A 27107-nucleotide genomic window follows, 5' to 3' on the forward strand; every position below is an offset into this window, starting at 1 on the left:
GGGGGGGGGGGGGGGGGGGGGGGGGGGGGGGGGGGGGGGGTAGAATCTGGGGTGGTATGTAATAAACAGTCAGCCACTATGGAAGTGCTTTTATTGGCAGTAGGGTTGAACGTACAAAAAATTCTCAACTGGATGGGAGGAGGCAGTCACAAGTATAGACGATACGAGGAATGAGGAAAAGCTCAAAAGAAATCCACATCATCTGGAGCATCCAGGTCACGGTACTCCACAATAGCCCGTGGGTCTCCTCGGACCATCCTGGGAAATAAAAAAAGAGGTAAGATGGAAGGAGAGTTGAAGGTCCCTAAAAGAGCTTAAAGAGGGCAAGAAAGCTTGCACATCACATCTTAGCTCATTCTCACCTGTTTCGAGGCTTCCCAGGATAACCTCCTTGGCCTCGAAAGGCATCATAGTTCCCTCGACCAGCACCATAGGGGGCATGAGGGTATGGAGGCCCTCCCGTGGGGACTGCAGGGCGGACGGCACCAGCTATGAGCAAGATCAGTGTTGAGTCAAAAACCTGTGACCTCAACTACACCTTGGTTAAGTTCCCTTCCTCCCAGCCCCTCATAGTCCACCAAGCCTTTTCATGTCCCTCCTATACTTACCTCCATAGCCCAAGATGGGGGGCCGGGGCTGACCATAGGGCATCAGGCCCTGTGGAGTCTGGTGTGGGTAGGGGAGTCCCGGGGTCAGGCCTGGGGGGAGTACAACATGGACAGGAACATGAATTACTGCGGGGGGGGGGGGGGGGGGGGGGGAGGCAATGGGGAATGACAACTGGCTTTTAGGAATATGGCCTGAGAGTGGGATACAAGTTTTCAGAGGACCACAAGGTATGAGAACCAGAGTCCTTGAGTAGTCAAGGTCGAGGGAATGTGGCAGACCCTCACGGATCGTATCTTACTCTGGGCAGGGCCAGGTGGCTGGGCTGGCTTGATCTCGGGCAGAGCTGGGCGCTTGGCATCAGTGAGAAAGTTGTTAAAAAACGCCACCTCCTTCTTCACTTCCTCAATTTTCTCTGCATGCTTGTTGAAGATATGTTTGCGTACAAACTCAGGGCCCTGAGTAAAGAGGAAAAGGGTCAGTCAGAACACGGCAAGCAACGTGGAAGGATGATCACACACACCCCCCGCCCCAACCTATTCCATGGAGCCCATTCCTCCCCAGGCCTGAGGAGGCTTCTGGCTCCACCCCTTCCTCCCACAGGTCTAGCGCACAACTCCCGAACATCCCAGACCTTGAATTTCTTGCCACTGAGAGGGCATAGCCACTTATCCTTGCCCAGTTCCTGAGTGTTAGAGGTGACAAACTTTTCCACTTCCTGCTCAGGGTCTTTGCGACCCATCTTCTGAGCCTCTTCCTCTGAAAGAGATTCCCGTACACTCAGCAGTGGAGCCAGCTTCTCCTCGAATGTCTTCTGCCACTCTAGCACTGCGGTTTGGAACAGACGACAGGTTGGAAAGGGGAGCCAGAAGCAAGGAATGAGAGATAAGGGGCACCTGGCTGGCTCAGTCACTACAGCACATGACTGCTGATCTCAGGGTTGTGAGTTTAAGCCCCACGCTGGGCATCAACAATCAAAAAGGAGGGGATAAAAGGAGAGGGTGGTAGGGCACTGCTATCCAAACACATCTAAGGCCAGAGGCAGCTGAAGAGAAAGGGAAACCAAAGGGGAATCAGGACTGGGGAAGCTGGGAGCCCACCTTCTCCATGACTAATGCGGTTGGGTGGCATGGGCCCACGAACGTGGATGATGCCACAGCGGTTGGGCATTTCATCCTCATTGGGGTACTCGCACGTGTTATAATAATCCAGGGAATGCACGATGCGCAAATAGAGGAGGAGTTTGTCCAAAACCTAAGAGAAATGAGGAGCTGTGAGTTCACCACACTCTTGCCCCTCCGATGCTCTAAACCAGGAGGATCCTGCCCGCCTGCTCTTGCCACACTCTGCTCTTGCGGGCACCTTGATCAGTTTCTCATCCCGCTCCACGTTGATCTCTGCCGGGTTCCCCTCCTTAGGGGGCTCCTCAGGGGGGGCCCCCCCACTGCTCCCGAGCAGCTCCTCCTCCTCCGCGCTCACTTCCTCAATCAGATAGTCCGTGATATTCTTCAAGATTGGGTTCTGGGAGGGCAGACTCTGGTGGGGAGGAAAAAGAACAGGTGAGGCAGAGAAGCCCAGGAACCTCTTCACGTGAAGCAGAAAGGAATCCAGGGTTCGCTGGGCCTATTACCACTGTTTCATTGTTTGTCTTTTTTTATTCATTCTATCCCTAGCAAATCATCACTAATGCCAACCTGTCCTGCTGGAAGCTGGAGGTGCTGCCCAGATAGCCCAAGTACAAGGGGTCAACACTACAGATCAAGTGAGACAAGACCAGAGGTGCCCAAGCAGACGACATGACTGCTTTTGAAAGAGTTCCACGGGGAGTCACTGACTGTTGGCAGAGGAGGTGTCCCAGGCTCAGAGGCCCAGAGCTGGGTCCTGTCATCCAGCGTATGGATCAGTTTGGCTGCCAACTTGATGTCGTTGCGCACGATCTGCTTGTGCTGGGTAATGCCATTGATGTTGCGGACTCGACGGGTCAGGTCTCTGTTCACACCAGGGCTCAGCTCACACTCTCGGAGCTGGAGGGAACAAAAAGCTTACCAACACACTTGCCCCAAAAAGCAGCAACTCAAAGACTGGCCTACTAATTAGATCAGTGATTAGACTGAGCTCACGGAGAAAAGGGACCAGAGAGGTCTTACTCGCAGTAACAGCCCCAGAGCCCAGCCCAGAGACAACAGCATATTCTTAATGTGAGCAGACTGAGTGGATGAAATAGGGGGCTCGACGGGTGAAGCAAAGAACAAAGGAATCCGAGGTTGTGTGCAACTGAGAGCCCATTCCGCACTTACTCGGATATTCTGCAGGTTCCAACAGATCTCTTTGATGTTAACACTGCGGTCAAAGGTCACCCAGCCGCGGCGGAAAAACCTACAAAAGAAAGGGTCAGCATAATCCTGGCTGGTGGAGGAGATGCTGGCCATTAGCGCTCCCCTGCACCTTATCTCCAGGGTATCCAGGGTCACTCTTCTCTCCATTCCTCACCTCCTCTCAGGCTGGGGTTCTGACAGTGCCACACGCATGAAGCCGGGGTATCTTTTACAAAGCTGGAAAAGCAGAGGAACAGAAACCCCACTGAGCGAGTCAACGTTACACTTCTTCCTCTAGTCCCCATGTCCTCAGAACCCTAAAATTGTCTTTGAATCTTTACTCAAGCAAGGAAAAACCAACAAAGGACGTTAAGAGCAATGATGCAACCAGGGCCTGCCCACAAAAGACACAGGCCCGCGAGAAGGGGGCTTCCCTATTAGAGAAATAGGGATGTGTTAGAAGCAGAGCCAGATTATCTTCTTCCCACCACCAAAGATGGAGCCTGGATGCCATTCCTGCCCCCAGTAGCGCTCTCCCCACTCACAGAAATGATCTCTGCCCTCGAGATGTTGGGTGCGATGTTGCGCATGAACAGGGAGCAAGTCTTATGGAGGGGACGGGGTTTACATTCCAGCCCCGGAGTGTCCTTAGGCTTCTCCCTTTCCTCTTCTTTGGGCTTCTCCTTTTCCTTGAGTGCTTCTTCTATGCAGGAAGCGGTGGGAGTTGGTGAATTTTTATTGTCAATGTTGAAAGGGAAGATAGAGAAGCTGTCAAACTCCTGCTACGTCATCTCCCCAAAGGCCCCCCCTCCTTTATCAATTTCACCCACCGTCACCTCCCCTACCCCTATTCAGTAGGAAGAGAAGGGAACAGAAACAGAAAATAAAACCTACCAGCCTCTTCCTTCTCTTCCTCAGCTTGGCCACTCTCGGACTCGGACTCCGACTCGGACACACTGCCTTCATCAAAGCTGTCATCACCGCTGTGCTTCCTATTCCGCTTCTTGCTACTCTGTGAGAGGCACAGCAAGACAAGGGGAGTCAGATAGCCAGGACCCCAGTCCTGACACTGACCCCCGAGCAAGAAACACCCTACTTTTGTTTTTAAGACTTTTTTAAATTTATTTTTTTCAATGTTTTATTTTTTTATAAACGGAGCACGAGCAGGGGAGGGGCAGCGAGAGACAGACACAAGATCTGAAGCAGGTTCCAGACTCAGCTGTCAGCACACAGCCCAACGTGGAGCTTGAACTCGTGAACTGTGAGATCATGACCTGAACCGAAGTTGGACGCTTAACTGACTGAGTCACCAAGGCGCCCTTAAGATTTATTTTTGAGAGAGAGAGAAAGTGCAAGCGGGGAGGGGCAGAGAGAGGGGTACAGAGGATCCAAAGCAGGCTGTGCTGACACCAGCGGGCCTGATGCGAACTTGAACCCACAAACCACAGGATCATGGCCTGAGCCAAAACTGGACATTCAACAGACTGAGTCACCAGGTGCCCCTACCCTACCTTTTTGGCATCTTTCTCAGAGTCGTCTTTCTTCTCTTCCTTGTCCCCATCACCCTCAGATTTCTTAGTTTTGTCATCATTAGAAATGTCATTTTCAGCCTGCAGGTAAAGACAATCACAGGCATGTCAATCTTCCCTTCAATCTGTATCAGAGCCCCGCCCCTCCCCTACAGCTGAGCCCAGAAGTCTGCCTCCACCTCTCCCTGGACCCAGGATACAACCTTCCGGTCCCCCCACCTCCACCACGGAAGCTGCTCTATTCTCCTCCCCAGGTGCTCACAGGCAGCACCCAGCAAGCCCAGCCCGCAGACCTGTTTGCCGTCTTCTTTCTTGTCGTCCTTATCATTGGCCTTGCGCTCTCCGTCCCCCAGGCCTGGTCCAGCCCGGCCTTCCTCTTTCTTGCTGGGCTCCCCAGGCTTTCCCGCCTGCTCCTCCTCCTCCTCCTGCTCCAGGATGCGCAGATCGTTCTCCGTCCCTCCTTCCATCTTAATCACAGCTGCCAACAAAGGGAGCAGAGGTCACAATCCCAGGGCTGTGACCTTCTGCCTCTGGTTTGTCAATGGACTTCTATTTCCCAACCAAGATCTTGGTTACCAGACACCCTCTTCCCCTCCCAATCTACACACCTGCATCCAGCATCTTGACAATGGCATCAGCTTTGTCTATGTCCAGGAGAAGATTATCAAACCAGCCACTCTCCATGAGGGACAGGAATACCCTCAGTCTGTTTTGCAGGGCCCCCCGGGCCTCCTGCCGACGCTTCCCCACCTCATCTGGGTGGTACTTAGACCGAAACCTGGGAAAGGAAGTGGGGAGGGGAAGAGACAAAATAGTCACTGGATGCCAGGGCCAGGACATGGGGAGGGGCCCAGGAAAGTCAGGGCTTAGCCCCCATCCTCTCACACCCACATAAAACCATGAAAGCAGAAAGACTGGGGAGAGGGGTGCACTAGAACCACCCAATACCCCCAAAAGGAACCAGAAGTTCTGCTCGGAGAAGATTTGGGGGAGAGCCAGGAACTAAGAGCTCTGGATTTGGGAAGAGCAACGACTACAGGGAGAGGCCAGGGTTAGAGAGGCAGAATGATCGCCCTGAGTCTCTGGGAAACACTAACTTGAAAAAGTGTAGTTTCCCAAAGCTTCCAAGAGGAAGGCTAAGGAAATAGTAGGCCCCAAAGAACCTCCCTCTCCTTGTAAAACCCAAACTAGAGTAATTAAAAGGACTGCTCCCACCAACTCCCTCCATCCCTAGGTGGAAGACAGAGGGAAACCTGAAATGCACCAGACAGGAAAAGCCAAAAAAGGCAGAAAAGCTTTCTCCCCCCTCGGGAAGAAAAGGAGATGGTGGAGGGACAGGAAAAGACCAAAGGGAGAAACTGAAGTGCCCTTGTAACCTCAGGTACTGCCCACAGTGGGAGAGAGATGCGGGAGGAGGATCAGGGTGGAGCATGAAAAGGAAACATTTATAATAGGGGAGAGGGGGGCGCAGAAGAAAGGAGTATGAGAAAAAACAGAAAAGGAAAGTGTGAGAAAGTCCCAGAAATCGAAAACAAAGGGAAAAACAACTAAAGGTCAGAGAAACTGAAAAAACCAGAGGAAAGAAATGTTAAGTGAGGTGCAAGGACAGGGACAAAGAAAGAACAAAAGGTACATGAGAGAATGAGACCAGGACACAGAGAAAGAAGAAAGAGGGAACAGTGACAGACAAAACAGAACCACAAGTTGAGCGTGAGAGGAAAGGAAAGCCGCAGGCGTCACCTCCAGGATCTTTACCTTGGCCGCTTGGTCAAACAGAGCTCAAGATTTAACTAGCCGCGCCCAGGGCCCATGCTGGCAGGTGGGCCACCGGCTGGCTCCTGGCTGGGGCGTCCCGGCCCAGATGCCCCACCCCCGCGGGGCTCCGCGGTGGGGGCCCTGACTGACTAGCTGCCTGAGCAATCACATTCAGCTAAACCGCTGCATTGTGCACAGCGGTGCCCTGCCTGTCTGCCTGGCCGGGGCAGCGCGGCTCAGCCCAGGGGGCTCATGTATGGGCTGGGTATGGTGGGGGTGGAGGTGGGTTTGCTCCGAGCTCCGTCGATGAGCGGGTGTAGTTCCCAGTTCTGGCTCTTTTCAAGGAGGAGGAGCAGAAAGAGGATGAGGAGGAGGAGGAGCAGGAAGGGGGGAAAAGATGGTTGATTAAAATCAAAACATCCACAAAAGGAAAAAAAATTCAAAATTCTTTTCTGTCAAACGACCCTGAGATCTTTGCTTTTTCTTGTCTGGATTCACTCGTTGCTTTTGGGAGAACACCACAGCCACACAGGGTCCCGGCGATCAGGGATGACAATGACCCAATACCAGCAAGTGGGAAGCAGTCTGTCTGCTGCCCCAAGGGAACAGGTGGCTCTGGCCAGCTGCCTGGAGGTGTCCCACTCACTGAGGACAGAGGGGAAGCGAGGTGGGGCGGGAGGCCGTGGCAGACGGTGAAGTGAGGAGGAGAACCCATCAGCCAATGCTGTTGTCCTTCCCATCCCCCGCCCCCAGGAAGTTCTGGATCGGGGAAAATGGGAGAGGACAGGGCTGCAGGCTCCACTGGCGGGGCCAGGGGACACATGCTAGGGAACAGACAGGAGGAAAACGGGGGCACTCACCACTCCTCATCTTTATGAGCCAAAAAGAAATCTTGCATCTGCTGCCTTCGAAAATCCAGCTTATAGTCATTGTAACGCTTTACGGCCTCGGTCTCGTCCACAGAGTCATCCAACGACAGGAGAAACTCCTTGAAAGTCTTCATCACCGGTGGTGGCACACCCAAGTCAATCTCTGCGATGCTGCCCAGCCTGGGGGGGGCCCGGTCAGGAAGTCTTGGTTGTGGGGGAAGAGGGTGGGGGGGATGGGGGGGCCGAGGTAGCCAGCTGCCCCCTTCCTTTGCCCACGACGGACACACACCATAGGCACCAACTGCTTCCCGCCCCCACAGGCACCCCTCTGTACCTAACCCACTTCCTGGCTCTGGCTGCGGTCTCTGGCAACCCCAGTCCACCCCCCGTACCTAACAACTCCCTTTTCCCAGGAACCCCAGAACCCCAGGTCTTTACCTGGCCTGGATAGGCAGAACATGGTGCTGCATGATGTGGACGTCTGGGTGGCCCCAGGGCTGAGGGGGGCCATAAGTTGGGCCCCCACCCCCCCCAGCATAGGGCATCTCATAGCCACTGTGGTATGGGTCAGAACTGTGCTCATCCCTGAGGGTAGGGGACACAAAAGTCAGACAGAGAAGGGCATCATGTCTCCAGAGCACGAAGGAAGACGGGACAGAGGAAGGGGCATACGGAATGTGGGCTCTCACCCAAGGGTTTAAAGGGACAAAAAAAAGGGGGGTTTATAGGAAGTCCTCCAACTTCCTATAGGAAAGGAAATGACACAGTCCTCAGCCAAAGTGCCAACAGACAGCCAAGGCCCGGTGGAACTGAGGCTAAGGAGAGAAGGCAGAGAAACCGTTGCCACCTCACCAGTCTCGCCTCATGCGCTTTTGTGGGGGGCTGAGTTCATGGCGGGGAGGAGAGAAGCGCTCTCGCCGATTCCGGTCATAGTCCCGATATTCACCCCGACTGCGGCGCTCCCGGCCACGGTCCCACTCTCTGGTGATTAAGAACAAGTAACGGTCAGAGGACACAGCCGGCTTACACTCCTAGACGTGCCCTTCCTATCCTGAGACACCAGACTAAAAGCCTACAATTACAAAACCATTCTCTAAACAGAAAAAAACTTGCCTACCGCCATCGCTTCAGCCGTCACCCGCACACTGACGGCTGTCCAACTGTTCCTCCAGACCAGCACCAAACACCCACCACTAGGATGGCCACTGCCACCTCAAATTCAGGTCAGAACTGAGCCTGTCATTTCTACCACTTTGAGCCCAAGCTTGCCTTCCTCGTCCCGTTTCCCACTCTCGGGTGTATCAGCACATCACCAGGTATCCGACTTCTCAAGTGTCACCCTCACCCCTCGTTTGTTACTGGTTTCTTAATCCTCTGCCTCGGTGCCTATCAAGGCTTTCCTCTTCCTTGCCCTGCCCGCCAACTTCCCTAGTCCCTGTGCCCTGACCCTGGTCCTCTCTCCTGTAACCACAACATCAGTGTATCCACCTCTGGTCCCTCCCACTCCTCTACTGTCAAAGCGATCGGTCTCAAACACAGAGGTGATCAAGCCATGCCCTTCCTTGCTAAATGCCAGTGTACAACACTCTTCATAACCTCGGCTCCTGGTGTCTGTCGTTCCAGCCTCTCCACTAGTCACCCACCACCTCCATCCCAACCTTAAAAAGAAAATCCTTTGTTCTAACCCAGCAGTTTTCCAACTTTTGGTCTTGGGTCCCCCATCCCCACCTTACACTCTTTAAAATTACTGGCAGGGGCACCTGGGTGGCTCAGTCAGTTAAGCATCCAACTCTTGGTTTCAGCTCAGGTCATGATCTCACGGTTCCTGAGTCTGAGCCCTGCATCAGGCTCTGCGCTGACAGCACAGCCTCACTGCAATTCTCTATCTCCCTCTCTTTGCCCCTTCCCCGCTCTTTGCCCCTTCCCCGCTCACACGCTCTCTCCCTCAAAAGTAAACAAACATTTAAAAAATAAATAACGTTACTGCGCACATCGAAGAGTTTCTGCTTATGTGGATGGCATCAATACTATACTCAAAATTAAAACAAAGGGACACCTGGGTGGCTCAGTCAGTTGAGCGTCCGACTTTGGCTCAGGTCACGATCTCACGGTTCGTGGGTTTGAGCCCCACTTCGGGCTCTATGCTGACAGCTCAGAGCCTGGAGCCTGCTTCGGGTTCTGTGCCTCCCTCTCCCTCTGCCCCTCCTCTGCTCGCTCGCACTCGCTCTCTCTCAAAAAAACCAAAAACATTAATAAAGAAACTAAAACAAAAAATTAACACCTATTAATTGTGAAGTTACATATCAACATAAATTACATCCTTTTATGAAAATACAGCTATTTTCCAAAACAACATTTAATGAGAAACGTGACATTGTTTTTACATTTAACAAATCTTTTCAAGGCCTGGCTTAATACAGACAGCTGGATTCTCACATTTGCTTCTACATTCAATCTACTGTAATGCATTGTTTGGTTGAAAATATGAAGAAAATCTAGCCTCACAGATAGGCAGATGGAAAAGGGAATCCTTTTAATAGTCTTCTCAAGAAACTAGGGATATTCTTTGATACTACCCAAAACTTGACAAGAGATAGTTTCTTTTACTTATTTATTATTATTTTTAATGGTTATATTTATTTTTGACACAAAGAGAGACAGAGCATGAGCAGGGGAGAGGCAGAGAAAGAGGGAGGCACAGAATCCAAAGCAGGCTCCAGGCTCTGAGCTGTCACCACAGAGCCCGACGCAGGACTCAAACTCACAAACCATGAGATCATGACCTGAGCCAAAGTTGGACGCTCAACTGAATGAGCCACCTAGGCAGCCCCCCCCTCACCTTTTTTTTTTAAATATTTACTTATTTTGAGAGAGAAAGAGAGCAGGTGCATGCAAGAGCAAGGGAGGGGGAGAAAGAGAATCCCAAGCAGGCTCCATGCTGTCAGCACAGAGGCAGAGGAGGGGCTCAATATCACAAACTGTGAGATCATGACCTGAGCCGAAAACAAGAGTTGGACGTTTAAGGCACCTGGACAGCCAGTCGGTTAAGCAGCCCACTTAGGCTCAAGGTCATGATCTCTCTTGAGTGGTTTGTGAGCTCGAGCCCCACATCAGGCTCTCTGCTGTCGGCACAGAGCCCACTTTGGATCTTCTGTCCCCCTCTCTGCCCCTCTCCCACTCACACACTCTCTACCCCCGCCCCCTCAAAAACAAACGTTAAAATTAAAAAAAAAAAAAAAAGACTTGGACATTTAACTACTGAGCCACCCAGGTGTCCCACAAGGAACATTTTCTACTCTGCTACATTTAAATCCATTGTTCTATCTTGCTCTGTGAATGGATCTTGGCACATTTCATTATACAATATCAAAACATTATATTTATTAGTATTACCACCTAGCTCATCAGAAAAGTCTTAAAGTAATGGGAGGCTGTCAAACTCACACTGGTAGATAAAAGTTTTCTAAAATTTCAATTTTCACTGCCAAGTTCCACTTCCTCACTGGCAACAAAGCTAACAATTTTCCTTGAAATAAATAACATAGATCCTTAGTCTTTTTTCAAAAAAATGTCTCTCAAATACCCAAACAGGAATAACCACTGTCCAATAATCTTTCGTTCAGGTAAAAATGACATCTCACCAAAACAACCACACACCTGTTAGTTCAACTCCAAACTCAGCTCTTCTTTGAGATAACCACCGTACTCCTATACGCTGCATAAATGCTTCATGCAGATTTCTCATTCATCGCGTGTGTTACAGAGACACATAGACAAGAATTCAACTTAACGGAATTTAAAATTTTTACTGCTTCATCAAGGACGTTAAGTGAACCCGTTTTGTCTGTTTTTTTTTTTTAACTGTTTGGTGCCACTGCCTTTATTTGCACTAAGACACCAAATGGTTTTCCCCCCAATACTATGAACCAACAGAGAAAATGACCATACTCCTTCAAGTTACTATGAAAAATATAGTTATAACACCACAGATCCCGAGGGTCTGTGGACCACATTTTGAGAAGTACTACCCTAAAAAAACTAGACTATGGGTTCTTTTCTGCACACAATGTTATGTCCCCAACTCCAAACTATTCACTCAATCTGTGTCTGGGGAATTCTCAATCATCTTTCCAAGTCTTGCTAAGGGCTACTTTCCTGCAGCTCTCTCTGACATATAACCTCCACCTCTACTCTCCCCTCCGTTCTAAGATCTGTTCCTTCAACACTTAACCATCTTTAGGATGATCTCTTACATACACTCGACTGCAGGGCACACCCAAGGCCATTTTGCCCCCCACTCCAAGCTCCAGAGATAAACTCTTTAATTACAACAAACACTCCCTACCTATCTTCAGAATTCAGAACAATTTTAATTTTCTTCTTTCTTAGAGAAACCAGGGAAAACAAAGAGCCACAGTCCCCCCAGTGAAGAGATACAAATTGAATGATTTCCCGAACTGTTTTTTCAAAATGACACTGAATGACTAAATACTATTACACTAAGTCACCTCAAGCTTTTTTTTTTTTTTTCTGGTAATGTTTCCAAATCAAGCGTCATCAGCACTGATATTGCTGATTAGATTCGTGGTGTCCTTTATATTTACAAAATTTTGCGCGGTTGCCCTTAACTTCATTAGTTTGTTTGAAATCACCTCTCTCTGTGGCAACACCTTAATGATAATTAACTCCAGAACATCCCAGAAAACTAATGACTAGCTAAGTCAAACCTAACCAACTAACCTAACCATCACTGTCCAAAGAACTCTTTCCGATTTTAGGGAAGACAACTACAAGATATTTAACCATATTTTGCCAGGGAACCGGTCTGATCTGACAACCTCTCCAAGTTAAGTCAATTCGAAAGCGTTACTTCCTATGAATCCACACCTTTGAGGAGTAATTTACAAACAAGAAAATGCATGCATTTTAAAAACATTACTTCTTCATACTCCAACTCTTAGGTCTACTGCTTTGACCTCATATACGTTTCAAAATCAAGCCATAGCTAGCTAGCTCTTTGGCAAACAGCGAATAGGTTGACCGACCGGAAACGGTCAAACATAAGCGACTTCATGTGGTTCGCCCTATATAACGAATAAAGGCAATGCAACGAGGGAGGAGTGCAAAAGAATGAGATAGGGAGAGAAAACTAAGAAAAGGAAGTCTTACCGGTCATTCCAATCGTCTCCTCGACGTCTTTCATCTCTTTCGCGAGAACGGTCATAGTCGCTGCGCTCTCTTCTAAACTTGTCCCTGCGCCTTCGGTCGTACTCGTCGTCACTGTCCCCCATGGTGCGGTGTGAGGGGGCCTGGAGCCCGGACAGGGGTGGTCAGGGTGCGGAACAATGACCAGGGCAGGAAAGGATCCAGAGCTGCTCCGGGGCAGCACGCCCGCCTCCCTCCGCAAAGGCCAGCCTTCCACTGTCCCCGCCATCCCAAGCCCTCTTCCCGCGCAGGTGGACGGCTCCGACACTCGCCCCCAGGGACTCCCTGCCCACGCCCGCCCGAACCCCCTCCCTCCCGTCCGCCGCAGCCCCGACTCTCCAGGCCCCGCCCCTCCCCCACCTGGGAGCTTCGCGGCCGTTAGTCTCGCGGTCCCGCGGGCTAGTTTTCCGGGAGACCTGGGCCCGCCTCTCGCCTCGGGCGCGCGACGAGGGCGGTGCGGACGGTGAGAGGGCGACGCGAGGCTCTCAGCGAGGAGGCCGAGGAGACGAGAAGAAAAGTGGGACAGCCGGGGATGGGCGGTCGGCGCGCGCCGCTCGCGCTGCGCCTGCGTCACCGTCGGGACGGGGCCCCAACCACAAAGTAGTCCCCCGCGGCCTGAACTGGAACTTAAAGCACACAGTGAGAGGCTGGGAGCACCGCGGGATGATGGGAAGGGGCGGGGACCGGAAGTCTCGCGTGCTCTCTGGAACGAGAACTGCGCGCGGACGAGAGAAATTACGGGAGCCGAGGTGGACCAAGCGAAACCTCGGCCGGGTCGTGGAGCCTTATGGGCGTGAAGGAGCGCGTCCTCCCGTTGAGGTCGAAGGTCGTTGTCACTCGGATGCGTCCGGGGTCTGAACCAGCTCGTGTCCAGTTGTCCCCCCAGCCAGCCTGCTTGGCCGCCTCCTGACCTCATCGGGGCGGTTTTCTCCTCCTGGCGCAGGGCAGGGAGTTGGGGAATGCAGGCGTTTAGCGGGGTGGAGCAACCATTTTAAAGCATCTCCCACCATTTTGTGGTGCAGCAGAGAACCAGGCTTTTTGCTGCCTCAGTATGCACCATATGCAAAGCCCTGTGACTGCTGTATCTCAACAGAGGCGCCCCGTCTTGTAAGCAAAACCGGCAAATCTGCCTTATCCCCAACCAATGCTTGGTTGGGATAGGCTATAGGTTGAAGTCTTGATCAACAGGGGGAGTCTGGCTTGCCCCAGATTAAATGCATCACCACCCGGGAGATAACACCCAAGTCCTTGTTCAGGGAGTGGAGTGTGAGGCTTAAGAGTAGGAGATGCTGCCTCCCTGGAGCATGCCGCAGCTCACTCCCAGCACGGGGAGAGGGTGTACAGTGTAGTTGCCAAAAACCAGGACTAGGACCAAGAAGACCCAGGCTCTGACCTTGGTACTGCCATTTGGGAATCATGTCATCTGAGATCACTTCTATAAAAACGCAGGGAGGTGCAACAGTTGTGCGTGTGTTAGGCTGCTGTGAGAATCAGATGAGACGACACGCTTCAGTGGGTTTTGTAAACTCTTGAGGGATTATTATTTCATGATTGGAGGAAGAGGAGACAGCATTTGGTGACAAAGTTGTAAGGGTAGATGTCAGGGAGGGTGGGAGAATGCAACAGGTGCTTCTGGGGAGACTCAGCAGTCAGTGGTGACGGTGGCTGAGAGCTCCTGGATGCGCCAGGCACTGCAAGCCTTGCACAAGATGTGCCCATCCAGCGGGTAACAGCCCTGACACTCACCCTCGGAAGAGAGCAGCAGCCCACACTCCTGTTGAGACAGAAGCAACACCTTTCTATCGGGCCTGGATCCCTGGGTTCTACCATATCCAGCACCCCAGACTCCAAGAACCCCCGCTTCCCCTTGCCCAGGCCCCCTGACCTCGCACTTATAACAGCCAACGTGAAAACTGCGATCCAGAGCAACGATTCGTACGGTCTCCTCCTGACCTGGCTCAGGCATGATGGCCCCACCACATACTGAGCATCGTGGGGCAAACTTCCTGGGTCAGGAGGGAACCAAGGAGGCTGTCAAGCCCCAGGGTTGGAGGGGACTAACCATGGAGCCCAGAGAAGGTAGGATACACGAGGGAACAGGAGAGACCAGGGGTATGGTCTTAGATCTTAGAAAAGAGAGTGATGTTAACAAGAAAGAGACCAGGCCAGGGGTGGGAGACCAATGCTGGGGCATGAAGGACAAGTGGGGAAGATGGGGAAGGTCAGACATCTGAGACAAAGGTGGGAGACCCAGCCTGACCTGTGGAAGTCCTCAATGCAGTGGATCTGGCTGGTGGCATCCACCGTGAAAGGGATGCCATCAAGGCCACGGTGGCACACCACACAGGTAAAGCAGCTAGGGTGGTAGGCCTTCCCCATCGCCCGTAGGATCCGGTCCAGGATGGGTTGGGAGCATGTGGAGCACTTCTCCAGGGTGGCCTAACAGGAAGGAGGGTAGGAAGTTTGGGGCTGGGGAGGCCCGCTGGCCCACCCATCTGCTTATGTAGCCCCCTGCAAGAGATTCATTGAAAAGTGGCCTTGGGGTGCCTGGGTGGCTTGGTCGGTTAAGCGTCCGACTTCGACTCAGGTCATGATCTCACGGTCCGTGAGTTCGAACCCCACGTCAGACTCTGTGCTGACAGCTCAGAGCCTGGAGCCTGTTTCAGATTCTGTGTCTCCCTCTCTCTGACCCTCCCCCATTCATGCTCTGTCTCTCTCTGTCTCAAAAATAAATAAACGTTAAAAAAAAAAAAAAAAAGAAAGAAAAGTGGCCTTGAACAGATCTGCGTAGAAGTCCTAGCACAGCAGCCTCCCAGATAAGTGACTTAGTCTCAGCTTCAGTTTCCTTCAGTAGTCATAGGTGCTCCACAGGGGTGGCGGTGTGGGAATTTAACACATTCCCTTAACTCTAAAATGTCTGGCATTTGTAAGGGACCATTGTCCTTTCCCTCCAGCAGCCAGTATTTAGCAACTTTTATAATTCCTCCCTTCTTATGTGTCAGTTTAGTGCCCCCCCCCACTTTGAGCTCTGTACCTTTTATGGGGCTCGGGCATATGGTCCCCACCTTAGATGGAAGCCCCCTGTCTCCTGCTGTTGACACCCCCAGCCCACCTACTCACCACGTAGCAGCTCTCACAGTACGCCCTCCTCTCCACGGCATAGAAATGCTGGCCCCGAAGCTGGGCCCGGCACGTAGAACACACAAAGCAGCCGACGTGAAAGACACGATCCAGGGCCACAACCCCAGCCCCATCCCCAACCACATCTTCTCCACAGCCACCACACCGCCCTGGGGACAAGGAAGGACAAGGTGAGTCAGTACAGAAGAGAAAGGTAGATTCTCTGGCCCTCTGACTCTCCAGCCCCCTTCCCACCTCGGGTCAGCTCACCAAAGTACTCCCCTGTGGGAGGGTGGTTCATGTCGTGCACCAGCTTCTTGGTCAGCCTCTCAAGCTCCTCTTCAGGAGGCTGGCTCAGGGGGACCTGAGAGGAGGGAATCAGGGGTTCAGCCCTACCTCTAGCTCTCTGTGCTGTCAAACTTCCTGAAGGTGACCAGGCAATTCCACCCAGAAGTCTCATCTGAGAAGGTCTCAGCGCCGGGCCCAGGGGCACACCTCAGGAGCCAGTGAACAGCCCTAGCCCTGCCCTCTTATATTTTCTGACCAGCACAGCGTGCTCACCCAGAGCACCAACCCTACAGGCCTCTGACAACAAGGGCATTAGACACCACCCCCGCCCACCCAATCAGTATCCAGTTGTCTGTGAGGACCCCAAATCCCAGTTACCCGGGACTTACCTGGGGTCCGTACCTGCCACCTCGTCCTCCTCCTGCGGCCTCCTCTTTACCCCCTGGACCTGGCTCACGGTGGCTCCTGTAGCCAGCCCCCCACACTTCACCTCGGCCTGGGAGAGGAAAGTGGGGGCCCGGGAGGGCCCCAGAGGCCTGAGAGGCCCCCCGCCTTGGGGGGCCACAGCCTCTCACCGGTTGTGCCACCTTCACTTGCACGGGGAAGGCAGGACCGGCGGGGGTGCTGGCTGTAGCATAGGAGGCCGGAGTGGGACCCCCATAGGAGGACGCAGAGAGCTGTTGGGGAGGAATCGGAACACCCCCTCCGTTCGGCTTCAGGGAACCTGAGCCCGTGCGGTAGGCATGGGGCTGAGGGGGCTCATAAGCCTGGGGAGAAACACAGACCGGGAGTGAGCAGACCCATTCCAGGACGCACACCTGTGGAAGCCCCCGTTTGTGCGGCCCCGAGATAACCACTGGTCTTTGACAAGGGCTCATCCTCAAGAGGTAGACAACCTGGTAGGCTCTGGTGGGCCAGCTTCTTCCACGCTCCTGTGTGTATCACTCACACAGAGAGGGCTGGGCTAGACTGAGAATCTAGAGAAGGGATCAAACTAGGGAGTGGGGAGGAGGGCAGGAGACAAGGAGCAGGGGAGGGACAAGGCAGGCCAGTGGGTCACCTGCCGGTCTGACCGACGTGGGGCATGACCACGACCTCCATCCAGTTCAGCCAGCATGCTGGTCAGCGAATCTATTTCAGCATCCAGACTTCCTGGGCGCAAGGCCCCCCTGTCTTGGGGGAGCCCCTGGGGATGAAGCAAAAGCAGGGAGAAGTCAAATCACCTGTCCCGGGTGCCCACACCTCCCGCCCCCCCACCCCCCAATTCCAGTTTCTCACCTGTGAGCGCTGGGGTGCTCCATGGCACCCCACCCAGGCTAGCCCCCGATCATCCGGTCCCCCCGGGGCCTGGTAACACTGCTCAGATGGGAGGGGGCAAAAATTGACCCTGGGGTGGGGCTGAAGTGCTGGGGTGAGGGAAGAGAGAGCCAAGGTGGGGATGGGGAAAGAGAGGAGGGTGACACTTCTGGAGGCCGCGCTCTAGGGTCCCTCATCTCCCCTCCCCCCCACACCTGGGGTCCAAGAAGGGAGCGGGAGGAGCAGGAACGGCAGGAAGCCGGAAGAGCTTCAGGGAAGGGGTGGCAGGGACAGGCGGGAGGCAGAAGGCAGAGGTGAGCGAGGAACGGCCAGTGGCCTCCTCAGCGGCACTGGAGCTGCTTTACCTGCTCCGTGGGCTGGCGGCGGCCCCGGGGCACCTCGGGAGAGTGCTCTTCCCAGAGGGGCTCTGGCAGGCTCCAGCTGCTTTGGGGGGAGCCAGGTGGGCCCCGACATGGCCTGGAACAGGGGACTCCAGACAGCGATCGGCCCCCGTGTAGTCCCAAGCCTCTGGTCTTGACCCCTTCTTCCGTCCCACACCTCGTTTGGGACTCCAGGAAAGAAACTTTTTCTGGCTTTTTTTTTTCCCCTTCCTCCCCAATTTTGGGGACAGCCACGCCCCCGGTGACGTCACCGCATTCCTGGGGGAGGGTCACGTGGCCCCCTAGGCCCTAAACCGCCGTCCCTCCCCCAGTCAGCCCCCTCCTGCCGAGCTGGGAGGACTTTCCACGGCAGCCTCCGGTTCTACCAGTGCCCCCAGGCTGGCGCCCCAAGTCTTGCACGTGGCCACCTCGCTGCTGGGACGCTCCAGCGCTGCTCTTTCCCACACTCCCCCATACAGATCTCTCCCTCTTCCGTCCCACCTACGAACCCCCCCCCGCCCCCTCCCTCACCCCACCCCACCCCACCCCCCACAGCAGTATTCAGCCAGCCCGTAGTGTTTTGGTCTTTTATTCACGTTCAGCGGTTAGAAAAATAAAACAACAAAAACATCACAACCTCAGCGGTCTGTGAATCTGTTGGGCGAGGGGAAACTGAGGTAGCCTAGAGTCCAAGGAGAGACCCAGCCTCCATCAAGGCACCGGTGAAGGAAGGAGGCCAGTGGGGAGGACTGCTGGCTTCCTCCCCCAGCGTGGCGGGGACACTGAAGCCCCTCTCCCAGGGACGGGACGCCCCAGCCCAGGATCCCCTAATACTTCCCCTGGGAAGCTCCCGTATGTGGAGCAGGCCGGAAGGCTGCCCTTCCCCTTCACATCCACTAACCAAGGCGGGTCGCTGGACCTGCGCACTCTGCTTCAGGACCCGGGTATCAGAGATCAGTGCAAGTGACCGGGGTGACGCCATGAATGAGCAGTGTGGGGCCCAGGTCACGGGTCAGAATCTCCAGCAGCGCCAGGTAGCAGGTGTAGCGGGCAGGATCAGCTGGCGGCCGAGGCAGGTACAGGAAAGTGAGGGCCGTGGCAGGCCCGCCTTCGCCATCCCCACCCTCAGGCCCACCAGGCCCTTCTCCTCTGCTGCGCCCCTGCTGGGCCCGAACCAGGGCGTTGGCGCTGCCTGCCAGGGCCTCTGCCTCGGCATCTCCCCGCCTGCCATTCACAAAGTCCCCTTCCTCCTCCTCCCCAGGCTCCCCAGACCCAGCCCCCTCGCCCCACACCACCTCCTGTACTTCGGCCCTGATTCTCAGCTGGCTCAGCAGTGCCCGCAGCCGCCCCTCGGCCGCCCCGGGGGCCTCTCGAGGCCCCAGGCACAAGAAGATCCGGAGCCGGGCACTGTGCCAAGCAGGCACCATGCCCAAGATGGTTGCCATCTGCAGTAGGAAAAGGCCGCACACGTCCACATAGCCGGGCCCGCCCCGGGGCCGCAGCAGGTTGAGGGGCCACACATCCACGTGATGCGGCTGGGAGGTGCCCCCAGACCCCCGGCTCAGCCGCTCAGGGGGCAGGGCCCCACAGGCCCGGGCCAGAACCACATTCTTGTTCATCTTGAGGGCGTCTGCCACCGTGGCCACATAGTCCTGGGGACTGAGAGCCCGGGGGCTCCCGGGAGCCCGGGGTGGAGGGAACAGGGTGCTCAGGGCTGGGGACCCGCCCTCCTGGGTGCCATCAGCAGCCTCGGAGAAAGCAGGGTCTGTCAGGAAGTGGTCCTGGGGTGCAGCATCATCGTAGAAACCCAGGACCAACGTGTTGGGCTTCATGCCACCTGGGGGCAGAGAGGAGGAGGTGGGAAGGAACCAACAAGAATCAGACTCACGGGCTGAGTTTACACCATGCTAACGCGCGCCCACTCGTACACGCCGGCAGCACCACACGTCAGCCATCAGGCATGGCATTCGCCTCGTGCTTGGGCTCTCCGGGCAACACTATGCACGTTTGCATAACGACTTTTCCTTTTCCCAGACGCTCTTGCATGCGTTTATTTGTTGCACCTCCGTGACTAATCTCCCCACTTAAGTGGGCAAAGTTCGCCTTAGGATTCTTCTAACTAACGAGCACTTCCGGTACTTGGCAGTAGGAGGCCTCCACTGCAAGCTTCTAGCTAGCAGCACACCTTTTTCGTGATGGGAGATGAGAGTCTGAGTCTACTGGGCAGACCACACCGCCCTGAGTAGTCAGTAGTCAAGTTCATGGGCTCCATCCCCAGGGAAACAGCACCTCAGACTCTGCTGGGGGGTGATGAGAACTGGCCCGATCTGTTTCTACTACTACTGCAAAGCCCTAATGGTGGTGAGTCCAAAGCAAGATCCCTGGACAAAAAGCAGCTACCATCTGCGCACTAACGAAGGGCCAGGGCCCGCTGAAAGCACTTTGTGTTTTAACTCGTGAAGCAACACCAGGAGGTAGGGGCCATTTACTCACCCCTCTCACAGGTAAGCAACCTGAGGCACAGAGCGGTGAAGTCACTTGCCCCAAGGCTCACAGCAGGTGGATACCGGGTCCACAGGCGAACACAAGGCACCCAGCAGCAGAGGCCACCCTCTAAGTCTCTGAACCCGTGTGTGAAGTGAATACAGTGCCCCAGGTCCCTGCTGACAGCTCCTGATTTTTCCATTTTTGAACCAATGTGAAACTGGATACTCTCCCCCCATCCCCCCCACCCCCGCCCTTCAACAGGGCTGAGTTTACAGAAAACTTCTGAGATCTTGTCTAAGGCTTTTTCTCATGAAACAAATGGGTTGCTCAAAATCCACCAGTAAATCAAGTTCTGCATGTCAGGAGGACTTAACTATTTCGAGGAAATCCTTCCCCTTCATTGCAATCGCTTTCCTCAGGATAAATTTCGTAGAAGTAGTGGTCTCCTGGCACAGGTTCCCCCACAAAATGTGGGGCTGAGGAGAGACCAGACTCTCAGATGCTCCAGGGACTGTCTCATAATGCTTGCCAACAGCCCCCAAACGCTTGAACTTTAGCCAGATCTAAACGGAGAACGGAGCATGTGCCCAGAGAGGGGACTGACACCCCCTAGGATTGAGAAAGAAGGAGGCAGTTCAGCCCAGATTTGGAGGAAGCTGGGGCGTAAGGCTGAAGGCCTTCGCACTAAGGCAGAGTAACAAGGCAGAGACTCTTCCACTGGCTCGGGAAGCTTCAGCCCCACTCACCCTCTGCATCCTCTGTGGTCTCCGGAGGCCATGTCACACCAGCCCTTCCTTCTCCACCCCTTCTAAGGCCCAGCTGAGTATACCATCTTGTCACTAGCCGCATCAGCACATAGCGGTCTTGAAGTGGGATGATTAGAAACCATCTGCCCTAGATTTGATGGAGCAGCCCCCCTGCCTCAAGTAATTCTCCCATTGTCCCCAGGAACACAGCATGCTCTTCAGAGCTTGTACCCCAACTTTTGGGTCAGAAAAAAAGAAATGTCAGTGGCACCCATCACCAGCCCTTACGCATCTCCTCCAGGACCTTCTCACACACCATCCGGTATCTTTGAGTTGAGCCCCGCGTCTTATCTGCACTAGACTGTGAGTCTGCAGTCTGTGGTTTACTCTGGGGGATGGTAGCAGAGATTAAAAGGGGCCACAAAGGGGGCCGAGGGGACCCGGGGAGAAGTAGCTCACCAAGGCCGGAGATCCGCAACAGATGCTGAGCTCCCTGGCGCACGGAGGGCGAGAGGGTGAGGTCCACGAAGGCCTTCACTTGGGCTCTGTCCACCAGGCTGAGCCATGCCCCGTACTGGGGCTGCACAGGGTCCGAGGGCAGGCAGTCTGCAGAGAAGGGTGGTAGTAGATGTGGGCCAAACCCCTGTACCTTCTCCTCAAATCCAAATCCCAAATGGGCCAAAGGAAACAGTCTGGGCAGGGCTCGGGCTGGTTGGAAGGGTCATCAGGGAAGAAGCATGAGGCCTCTGAACCCAAAGAACATGAAGAATGTCTGAAACGTGAGGGAGGAAGAGGCTGGGAAGGGAATAGAGGGCCACTCACCAAGGTCTCCCAGGGTGACGTGGCCCAGGACATAGAGGCCCCCCTTCTTGAGCTGGTTGGCCAACCGCAGCAGAGGCAGGGCGCCCCGGGGGTTCCCCACCAGTAGCAGCAGTTGGGGCCGCCAGAACTTCACGTGGTCCTTCCGGACATCCAGCCGGAGCAGGTATTTACGTACCTGGGACCAGGGGTGAGGTGTGGAGAGGAAGGGCTCAAGAGGGCAGCCCCCACTCACCACCTCTCGGACAAGAACCCTGATTCCGGCCACGGCAGAAGGAGGCCTACTTGAGGCGGGATGGGGATCCCAGACTGCCTCCCCCCTCCCTACCCTCCTCCGAGCCCCCCAACCTGGTGGAAAAGCAAGGCCTGGCTGACGTAGCCCCAGCTACTGGGGCCTCCTCGAGCAGTGAGCAGGGCGGAAAGAAGGCCCATGAGAAGCAGTGAGCCACCGGCGGCCCCGGGGCTGATGAGGAACATCATGAGCAGACAGGAGGCCACCCCCAGCAAGCAGGTGTGCCAGGAGAACAGGCTGAAGGTGGGGCTGGGGTGGGGGAGAGAAGGAAGGGCACTCAGGGCCTGCCATGGCCTCCATCTCCAACCTCGGTCCCCTGGACCGAGCCCTTCCCACGCCTCCCCCCTGGTCTCTGAGGACACAGGCCACTTCTGCACTCACCGGAAGTTAGGGGCTGAGGCCCACTCCAGGCTCAGACAGGACAGGTCCACCGCAGCATAGGCCACCAAGTAGAAGACGGTGACCACAGCAGCCAGCGTGTTCAGCTTCCCAGCCAAGAGCACCAGCTACACAAGGACCGAGAGGCTGGGCATGCACGCACCCCCCCGACCAAATGCCAATGCATCCTGCCTTTTCGTTCACTCTCCCAGCCCAAGCCCAAGCCCCTCCTGGTCCTGGGAACAGAACCAGAAGGAGCCCAGGGGAAGGGGAAGGACAGCCGGAAAGAAGGCTTACCTGCACTAGGCCCCAAGAATAGAGCACAGCCCCCCAGGGGTTCCCTGTTCGGGACACGACCTTGGCCGGCGCCAAGATCACTCCTGTGCAAACAGAAACACCGTGGCGGACACATCAGCCCAGGGCCAAGCGGAGAGAGAGACAGACACGGGAGGGTGTGCTCACAGCCGGGCGAGGAGCAGGGGGCGGCGCACCAAAGAGGTCATCTTGAGCCAGAGCGTGGAGGATGCGGGAGGCCCCGATGAGGGAGCTCATGGAGGCCGAGAGCGACGTGGCGTAGATACCAATCAGCACCAGTGGGGGCCAAAGGCTGATGGCGCGAAAGAACCCATAGTCCTCCTGCAGCAAGGTCCTGGCGGGAGGGAAAGGAGGATGCAGAGAACACAGGTGCATCTAGGGCCTCCGTGAGCAAAGTGCTCTGACTCTTCGTGAGGTCAAGAACTGGGTATTCCTGGGGATTCTCAACTGACCCAGGCTCAAAGGCCATTGTAATATATCATGTGTGCCCGGAGGGGAAAGACATGGTATTCACTGGTTGATCTTTGGGCTGCTTTGGATTTAATCACATGGTGGACATTCCCAACGGTGTATGCACAAGAAACCAAATATTTATGGAAATACGCATTGAGAAGCAGCTATCCCCCACCCCCCAAAACCAAGTGCTTACAACAGTCCCAGGGACACAGCAAACTCTGGCTACAGGCTGGCTACCACCAATTACCCGGCTGTCCCCATCAGCGGCGGCCGCTCCTTCTCTCTCCCAGAGGGAGAAACAGTCTCCGTTTTCCCTGCACCCCGACAATGGGGGTACCTGCCCCCCCTCGGCCTGTGCTTCCCTTGGTGATCCAGGGGTGGCAACCTTGTTCTGCGGCCCCATTCCACCCCCCTCAAGGGCCAGGCCAGCCCCCTCCCCAGGCACCTGTCACAGGTGAAGCTGGAGAGGAAGAAAAGCAGGGTGTAGATGAAGAAGGTGTAGGCGACAGCGACAATGGTGCCCAGGGGAATGGCCCGGCTGGGGTCCTTCAGCTCCCCTGGAGGGAGAGGGGCAGAAGGGGAGACATCAGCCATCTACCATCTCTTACATTCCTGAGCCCTCAGCGCTCCCACCAGGGCACAGGGTGGCAGCCCTACACCCCCAGGGGGCAGCAGGCAGGGACCCTCACCTGACATGTTGGCCCCCGCCATGATGCCCGTGCAGCCATTAAAAAGGACAGCAAAGACACTGGCGAAGTTCATCATGGCCCCCGTGGTATAGTCCTTGGAGTAGCCAGCTGAGAGATGGTTCCCAGGGAGAAGAAGGCGTCAGTACCCCTCATAGGGACCCAGGCATGTTGGCTCCGCCACCTTCTCCTCACATGTCTCAAACAGCCCACCCCAAGACCCCAGCCCTGACCCATCACAGCCCCTGGCTCAGCTGGCCTCATCACTCCCCCCACTCTCCTCACTCCTCCCTCTACGCCTTTGCCGTTGCCCCTTCCTGAGACACCGTCCCTCTCGCTCCTACCTGAATTCCCCAATATACCTCGGGCCACCTCCCAGCTCTCCCTGCTCGCCCCCAGCCCTCCTCCCAACTCCTCTCCTGATTCCCATCTATTTGAAGCACTTTGGTCTTATTGTGCTGTTTAATTGTTTCCTGAATGCACATTTTATCTTTCCAACTAAAAAAAGTTCCTCTAAGGCAGGAACTGTCTCGTGGTCGCTCTCACGCCCCACTGGGCCAAGCATACTAGACAGATCCTGAATAATCTGCGCTGTTCTGAGATCTGCTCTCCTGCCCCTGATTCTCTCTGGCATCTGTTCTCATCCAGGGCTTCCAAGGGCCTGCCTCCCCCCACATGCTTGCTCCTTGTCCTGAGAACCGTCACCCCTGTAGCCAGCTCACCACCCAAGTTGGCCTTCAGGGTGCTGCTGTTGAAGCCAGTGAAGTGGCCAACCTGGGGCGGCAGGGAGGAGCCATTGGGGCCAGGCCGAGGGGTCAAGGGGATGCTCCTGGGTCCCACAGCCACAAAGCTGACCAGCACAGAGGCCAGGGATCCAGAGACCAGCAGGAATGTGAGGAAGGAGGCTCGGGCATAGAGGCCAGCCCCCAGTGTGCAGACCCCACCCACAAGGCCCAGCAGCAGGGAGCCATAGAGCAGGTTCCAGCCGTAGCCCTGGGGCAGGACCTGAAGCCCACTGGACCTTGCGGAGTCTACAAAGAGGAAGGAACAGGGTTAGAAGACAAGACTCCCCAGGAGAGATCCCACCCATGAATCAAAGCAGGAACAGACCCCCTCTTTGGCCCACCTGTCCTCAGACACTATCTTTCCCACCTCCCTACTCAACTGTACCCCAGCATCTTACCCCTCCCTAGTAGATACCACCAATCTTGCTCTGTTGAATTTAGGGGTATTAGCCTGGCCTCTCCAACTAGACGGTAAGCTGCCTGTGGGCCAGGACAATCTCTCAGAGGTCTAAGGCTGGGAACATAGTAGGAGCTCAAGAAAGCCAAACTAATAGACCACTTTGCCCCTCTTCTAGAGAGGCCTCTCACCCTCGTGATCCCCGAATCCCAGACCCCGCAAACCCACAGAGCTCCCTGGCACACAGACCAGCCCCGAAGACATCCAGCACGGCCTCCACCAGCCCCAGCAGGGAGACAGCACAGCCACAGACGTTAGCCAGGTAGAACATGAGGCCGATGCTGCCCCCAACCTCAGGCCCCAGGGTCCGGCTGATCATGACTAAAAGGGGAAGCAGGGGGTGAGTGTTAAGGGAAAAGAAAGTGAAATGGAGCAGGAGGAAGGGTCCGGGGACAAAGCACACTGCAGCCCTGTCTCCCGGCACACACTGGGATTGTCCCCAGCGTTAATCTGTCCAGAGCGGTCACACCCAAGCCACGTGGCTTTGCAGTGCGCCACTAATACTCTTGAACTCCGGTTTCCTCATCTGGAAAATGAACTATCTAATTGACAAGACTGTTGGGGGAACCAAAAGGACGGCTGGGAAGACACCTGATAGACTGGAGAGTAGCAGTAAGATACGCGGAATGGCCATGTTGGGCACCTTCCCCTTATCAGCCCACGTGCTGAACATTGATTAGAACCTGCCTCCCTCTCGCCCTGCCCTTGCCCCTCCTCCTCCCTACAAGACAGAAGAGCCCAGACCCCAGTCCATCAACATTGGAGGATACAGTAGGCTCCACCCCCCCGCACAGCTCCGTTGGTGGCGATGGCACAGACAGAGAGGACGGTGAGCGCCAGGATGAAGTAGGCAACCAGGAGCATGGCCAAAGCCTGCAGCAGCCCAGCATGGCCCACCACGAACCCTGGGACAGGAGTGGCAAAGCAGGTCAGAAGGTGGCTCATGCGTCCCCACACCACACTGGTCATCAGTTACCTCCAGGGCAGAGCTCAACACAGGGCCATGGGGAGCCCTCTCCCCAAGCCTCCCATCCATCTACTTCTCCCGGGACCCTTCCCCAAACTCTTCCCAGTCCCACCCCTCCTCCACGCCCCCCCTGCACCCCAGAGCAAACCCCACCACCCCACTTACCAATTCTCAAAAAGACAACTATACTGAACATGGACAGGACCGTGGGCACCACCACACCCAGGAAGGTGGAGAGCTTCCGGGCAGATGCCCCCCCAGGACCCCCGGCCCCATTGGCAGAGAAGGCAACCCCCTCCTCTCCCAGGAGCCGGTAGGCCAGCAGAGGAGAATTCTCGCTGGCCATGGTGGAGAGCAGGCAGAAGATGCCACCAATGGGTTATGAGGCCTGCAAAAGACAGTGTTACTTAATGGAAAGCAGCTTCACGGAGCCCCTCAAAAACACCTCTAACCGAACACCTGGAAACCTCCCCAAAAGGAAGAGCTTCAAGAAACACACACACACACTCACTCACTCACTCACTCACCAGCAACCCAGAGTTCCTGGGGAGCAGACTGGTCCTTGCCACTTCCCTGGGCAATGGCAGACTCCACACCCTCAGCATTTGGGTACCAAGTCCCCTCCCAGCTCCTGGGGGCCACCCTTCCCCCAAATCCGGGAGACTAGGGATGGCAATGGTTCTGGGAAGAGGCAAAGATACTCTCCCTTTTCAACTAACTAGCAGTATAAGAGGAAACAAATCCCCCAAAAGGGAAGTGAGTTACCGGCAGGAAGCCCTCCTCACCCCCTCCTCCGAAGTCCTGAACTGTCCCCATCCTAACTCCCCCAAGCAATCACCTCACCCAAGGCAAAGAGAAATCTCCAAATCTCCCATTGCCCCGCCCTCCATCAATCCTCTCCTTCAACCCATTTCAAACGAGCTCCTCTCCCCCCAGCCTCACCAGATTCCTCCCACCCACACAAGGCACCCTCCAAACTCGACCAACCCAAACACACCCCTCGACTACCAAAACAAAGACACAGGCCAGCAACACAAGGTGGGTCTTCCTCCCGGCCCTGACACCGGTTCCTGCCCACTTTCTCCCGGGGCCGGTTCGAGGGGGCCGAGATCCGCGGCTCCCGGGCCAGGCGCATCCCCACAGCCCGAGTGTGGCGGGGCGCTCACTCACCCGCCCGGAGGACGCAGCCGCCCGGGGGAGGGGGGATCCCCGAGAGCCGGAGGTGTCGGCTACGGGCCGAGGGGGCGCGGGTGCCGGAAAAGCCAGCTGCAGCTACCGGGATGCCAGGCCCGGAGCCCGCCCCCCCCCCCCAGCCCGCGCGCCCCATTGGTCCCGGCGCCCAGCCCCGCCCCGTGG

The 27107-nt window shown here is 55.4% G+C and overlaps 3 protein-coding genes across 10 annotated transcripts; all 3 read right to left on the reverse strand.

The window, feature by feature from the left end:
- Positions 1–74: 74 nt before the first annotated feature.
- SRRT (serrate, RNA effector molecule) lies at positions 75–12949 on the reverse strand. 7 transcript variants are annotated; one of them, XM_049638823.1, is made up of 20 exons: positions 12640–12949; positions 12244–12383; positions 7927–8055; positions 7513–7659; positions 7066–7278; positions 5059–5228; positions 4744–4928; positions 4433–4531; positions 3816–3933; positions 3467–3621; positions 3097–3158; positions 2904–2982; positions 2442–2630; positions 1969–2142; positions 1707–1860; positions 1241–1434; positions 908–1064; positions 609–710; positions 363–489; positions 75–258 (listed from the first exon to the last, which is right to left on the reverse strand). In XM_049638823.1, the coding sequence occupies exons 2-20, from the start codon at positions 12363–12365 to the stop codon at positions 183–185; spliced, it is 2652 nt and encodes an 883-aa protein (XP_049494780.1). In that variant the 5' UTR covers positions 12366–12383; positions 12640–12949; the 3' UTR covers positions 75–182. The 7 variants fall into 7 exon arrangements, with proteins under 7 accessions (XP_049494780.1, XP_049494785.1, XP_049494783.1 ...); XM_049638828.1 differs by having other exon boundaries at positions 609–698; positions 7066–7254; positions 12640–12948; XM_049638826.1 differs by having other exon boundaries at positions 7066–7254; positions 12640–12948.
- An 843-nt stretch (positions 12950–13792) lies between these two features.
- Positions 13793–17551, reverse strand: TRIP6 (thyroid hormone receptor interactor 6). Its single transcript, XM_049638829.1, has 9 exons — positions 17349–17551; positions 16966–17093; positions 16748–16873; positions 16077–16454; positions 15670–15763; positions 15400–15569; positions 14540–14718; positions 14165–14285; positions 13793–14053 (listed from the first exon to the last, which is right to left on the reverse strand). The coding sequence occupies exons 1-9, from the start codon at positions 17455–17457 to the stop codon at positions 13922–13924; spliced, it is 1437 nt and encodes a 478-aa protein (XP_049494786.1). The 5' UTR covers positions 17458–17551; the 3' UTR covers positions 13793–13921.
- A 367-nt stretch (positions 17552–17918) lies between these two features.
- Positions 17919–27105, reverse strand: SLC12A9 (solute carrier family 12 member 9). 2 transcript variants are annotated; one of them, XM_049638830.1, is made up of 14 exons: positions 26922–27105; positions 25917–26139; positions 25555–25689; positions 24974–25105; positions 24265–24573; positions 23546–23653; positions 23302–23413; positions 22577–22734; positions 22383–22465; positions 22089–22213; positions 21764–21956; positions 21419–21593; positions 21056–21202; positions 17919–19200 (listed from the first exon to the last, which is right to left on the reverse strand). In XM_049638830.1, the coding sequence occupies exons 2-14, from the start codon at positions 26095–26097 to the stop codon at positions 18311–18313; spliced, it is 2748 nt and encodes a 915-aa protein (XP_049494787.1). In that variant the 5' UTR covers positions 26098–26139; positions 26922–27105; the 3' UTR covers positions 17919–18310. The 2 variants fall into 2 exon arrangements, with proteins under 2 accessions (XP_049494787.1, XP_049494788.1); XM_049638831.1 differs by lacking the exons at positions 24974–25105; positions 25555–25689.
- Positions 27106–27107: the final 2 nt, after the last annotated feature.

Source organism: Panthera uncia, chromosome E3 (genome assembly GCF_023721935.1).
Source record: "Panthera uncia isolate 11264 chromosome E3, Puncia_PCG_1.0, whole genome shotgun sequence".
Lineage (NCBI taxonomy): Eukaryota > Metazoa > Chordata > Mammalia > Carnivora > Felidae > Panthera > Panthera uncia.

Bases quoted from the DNA above. Each gene is read 5' to 3' on its own strand.
- SRRT (XM_049638822.1), bottom strand. From the start codon at position 12,365: ATGGGGGACAGTGACGACGAGTACGACCGAAGGCGCAGGGACAAGTTT. The intron at 7,279-7,512 runs GTAAAGACCTGG...CCCACAACCAAG, and splicing joins GTTCTGCCTATCCAGGCCAG to ACTTCCTGACCGGGCCCCCC. The intron at 1,861-1,968 runs GTGCCCGCAAGA...CATTTCTCTTAG, and splicing joins GGGATGAGAAACTGATCAAG to GTTTTGGACAAACTCCTCCT.
- TRIP6 (XM_049638829.1), bottom strand. From the start codon at position 17,457: ATGTCGGGGCCCACCTGGCTCCCCCCAAAGCAGCTGGAGCCTGCCAGA. The intron at 17,094-17,348 runs GTAAAGCAGCTC...CCCTCACCCCAG, and splicing joins GCCGCCAGCCCACGGAGCAG to CACTTCAGCCCCACCCCAGG. The intron at 16,874-16,965 runs GTGAGAAACTGG...CTTCATCCCCAG, and splicing joins GAGCACCCCAGCGCTCACAG to GGGCTCCCCCAAGACAGGGG.
- SLC12A9 (XM_049638830.1), bottom strand. From the start codon at position 26,097: ATGGCCAGCGAGAATTCTCCTCTGCTGGCCTACCGGCTCCTGGGAGAG. The intron at 25,106-25,554 runs GTATCCTCCAAT...TTCCCCTTTTAG, and splicing joins GCGGGGGGGTGGAGCCTACT to TCATGATCAGCCGGACCCTG. The intron at 22,214-22,382 runs GTAAGCCTTCTT...GTCCTTGTGTAG, and splicing joins ATTCTTGGGGCCTAGTGCAG to CTGGTGCTCTTGGCTGGGAA.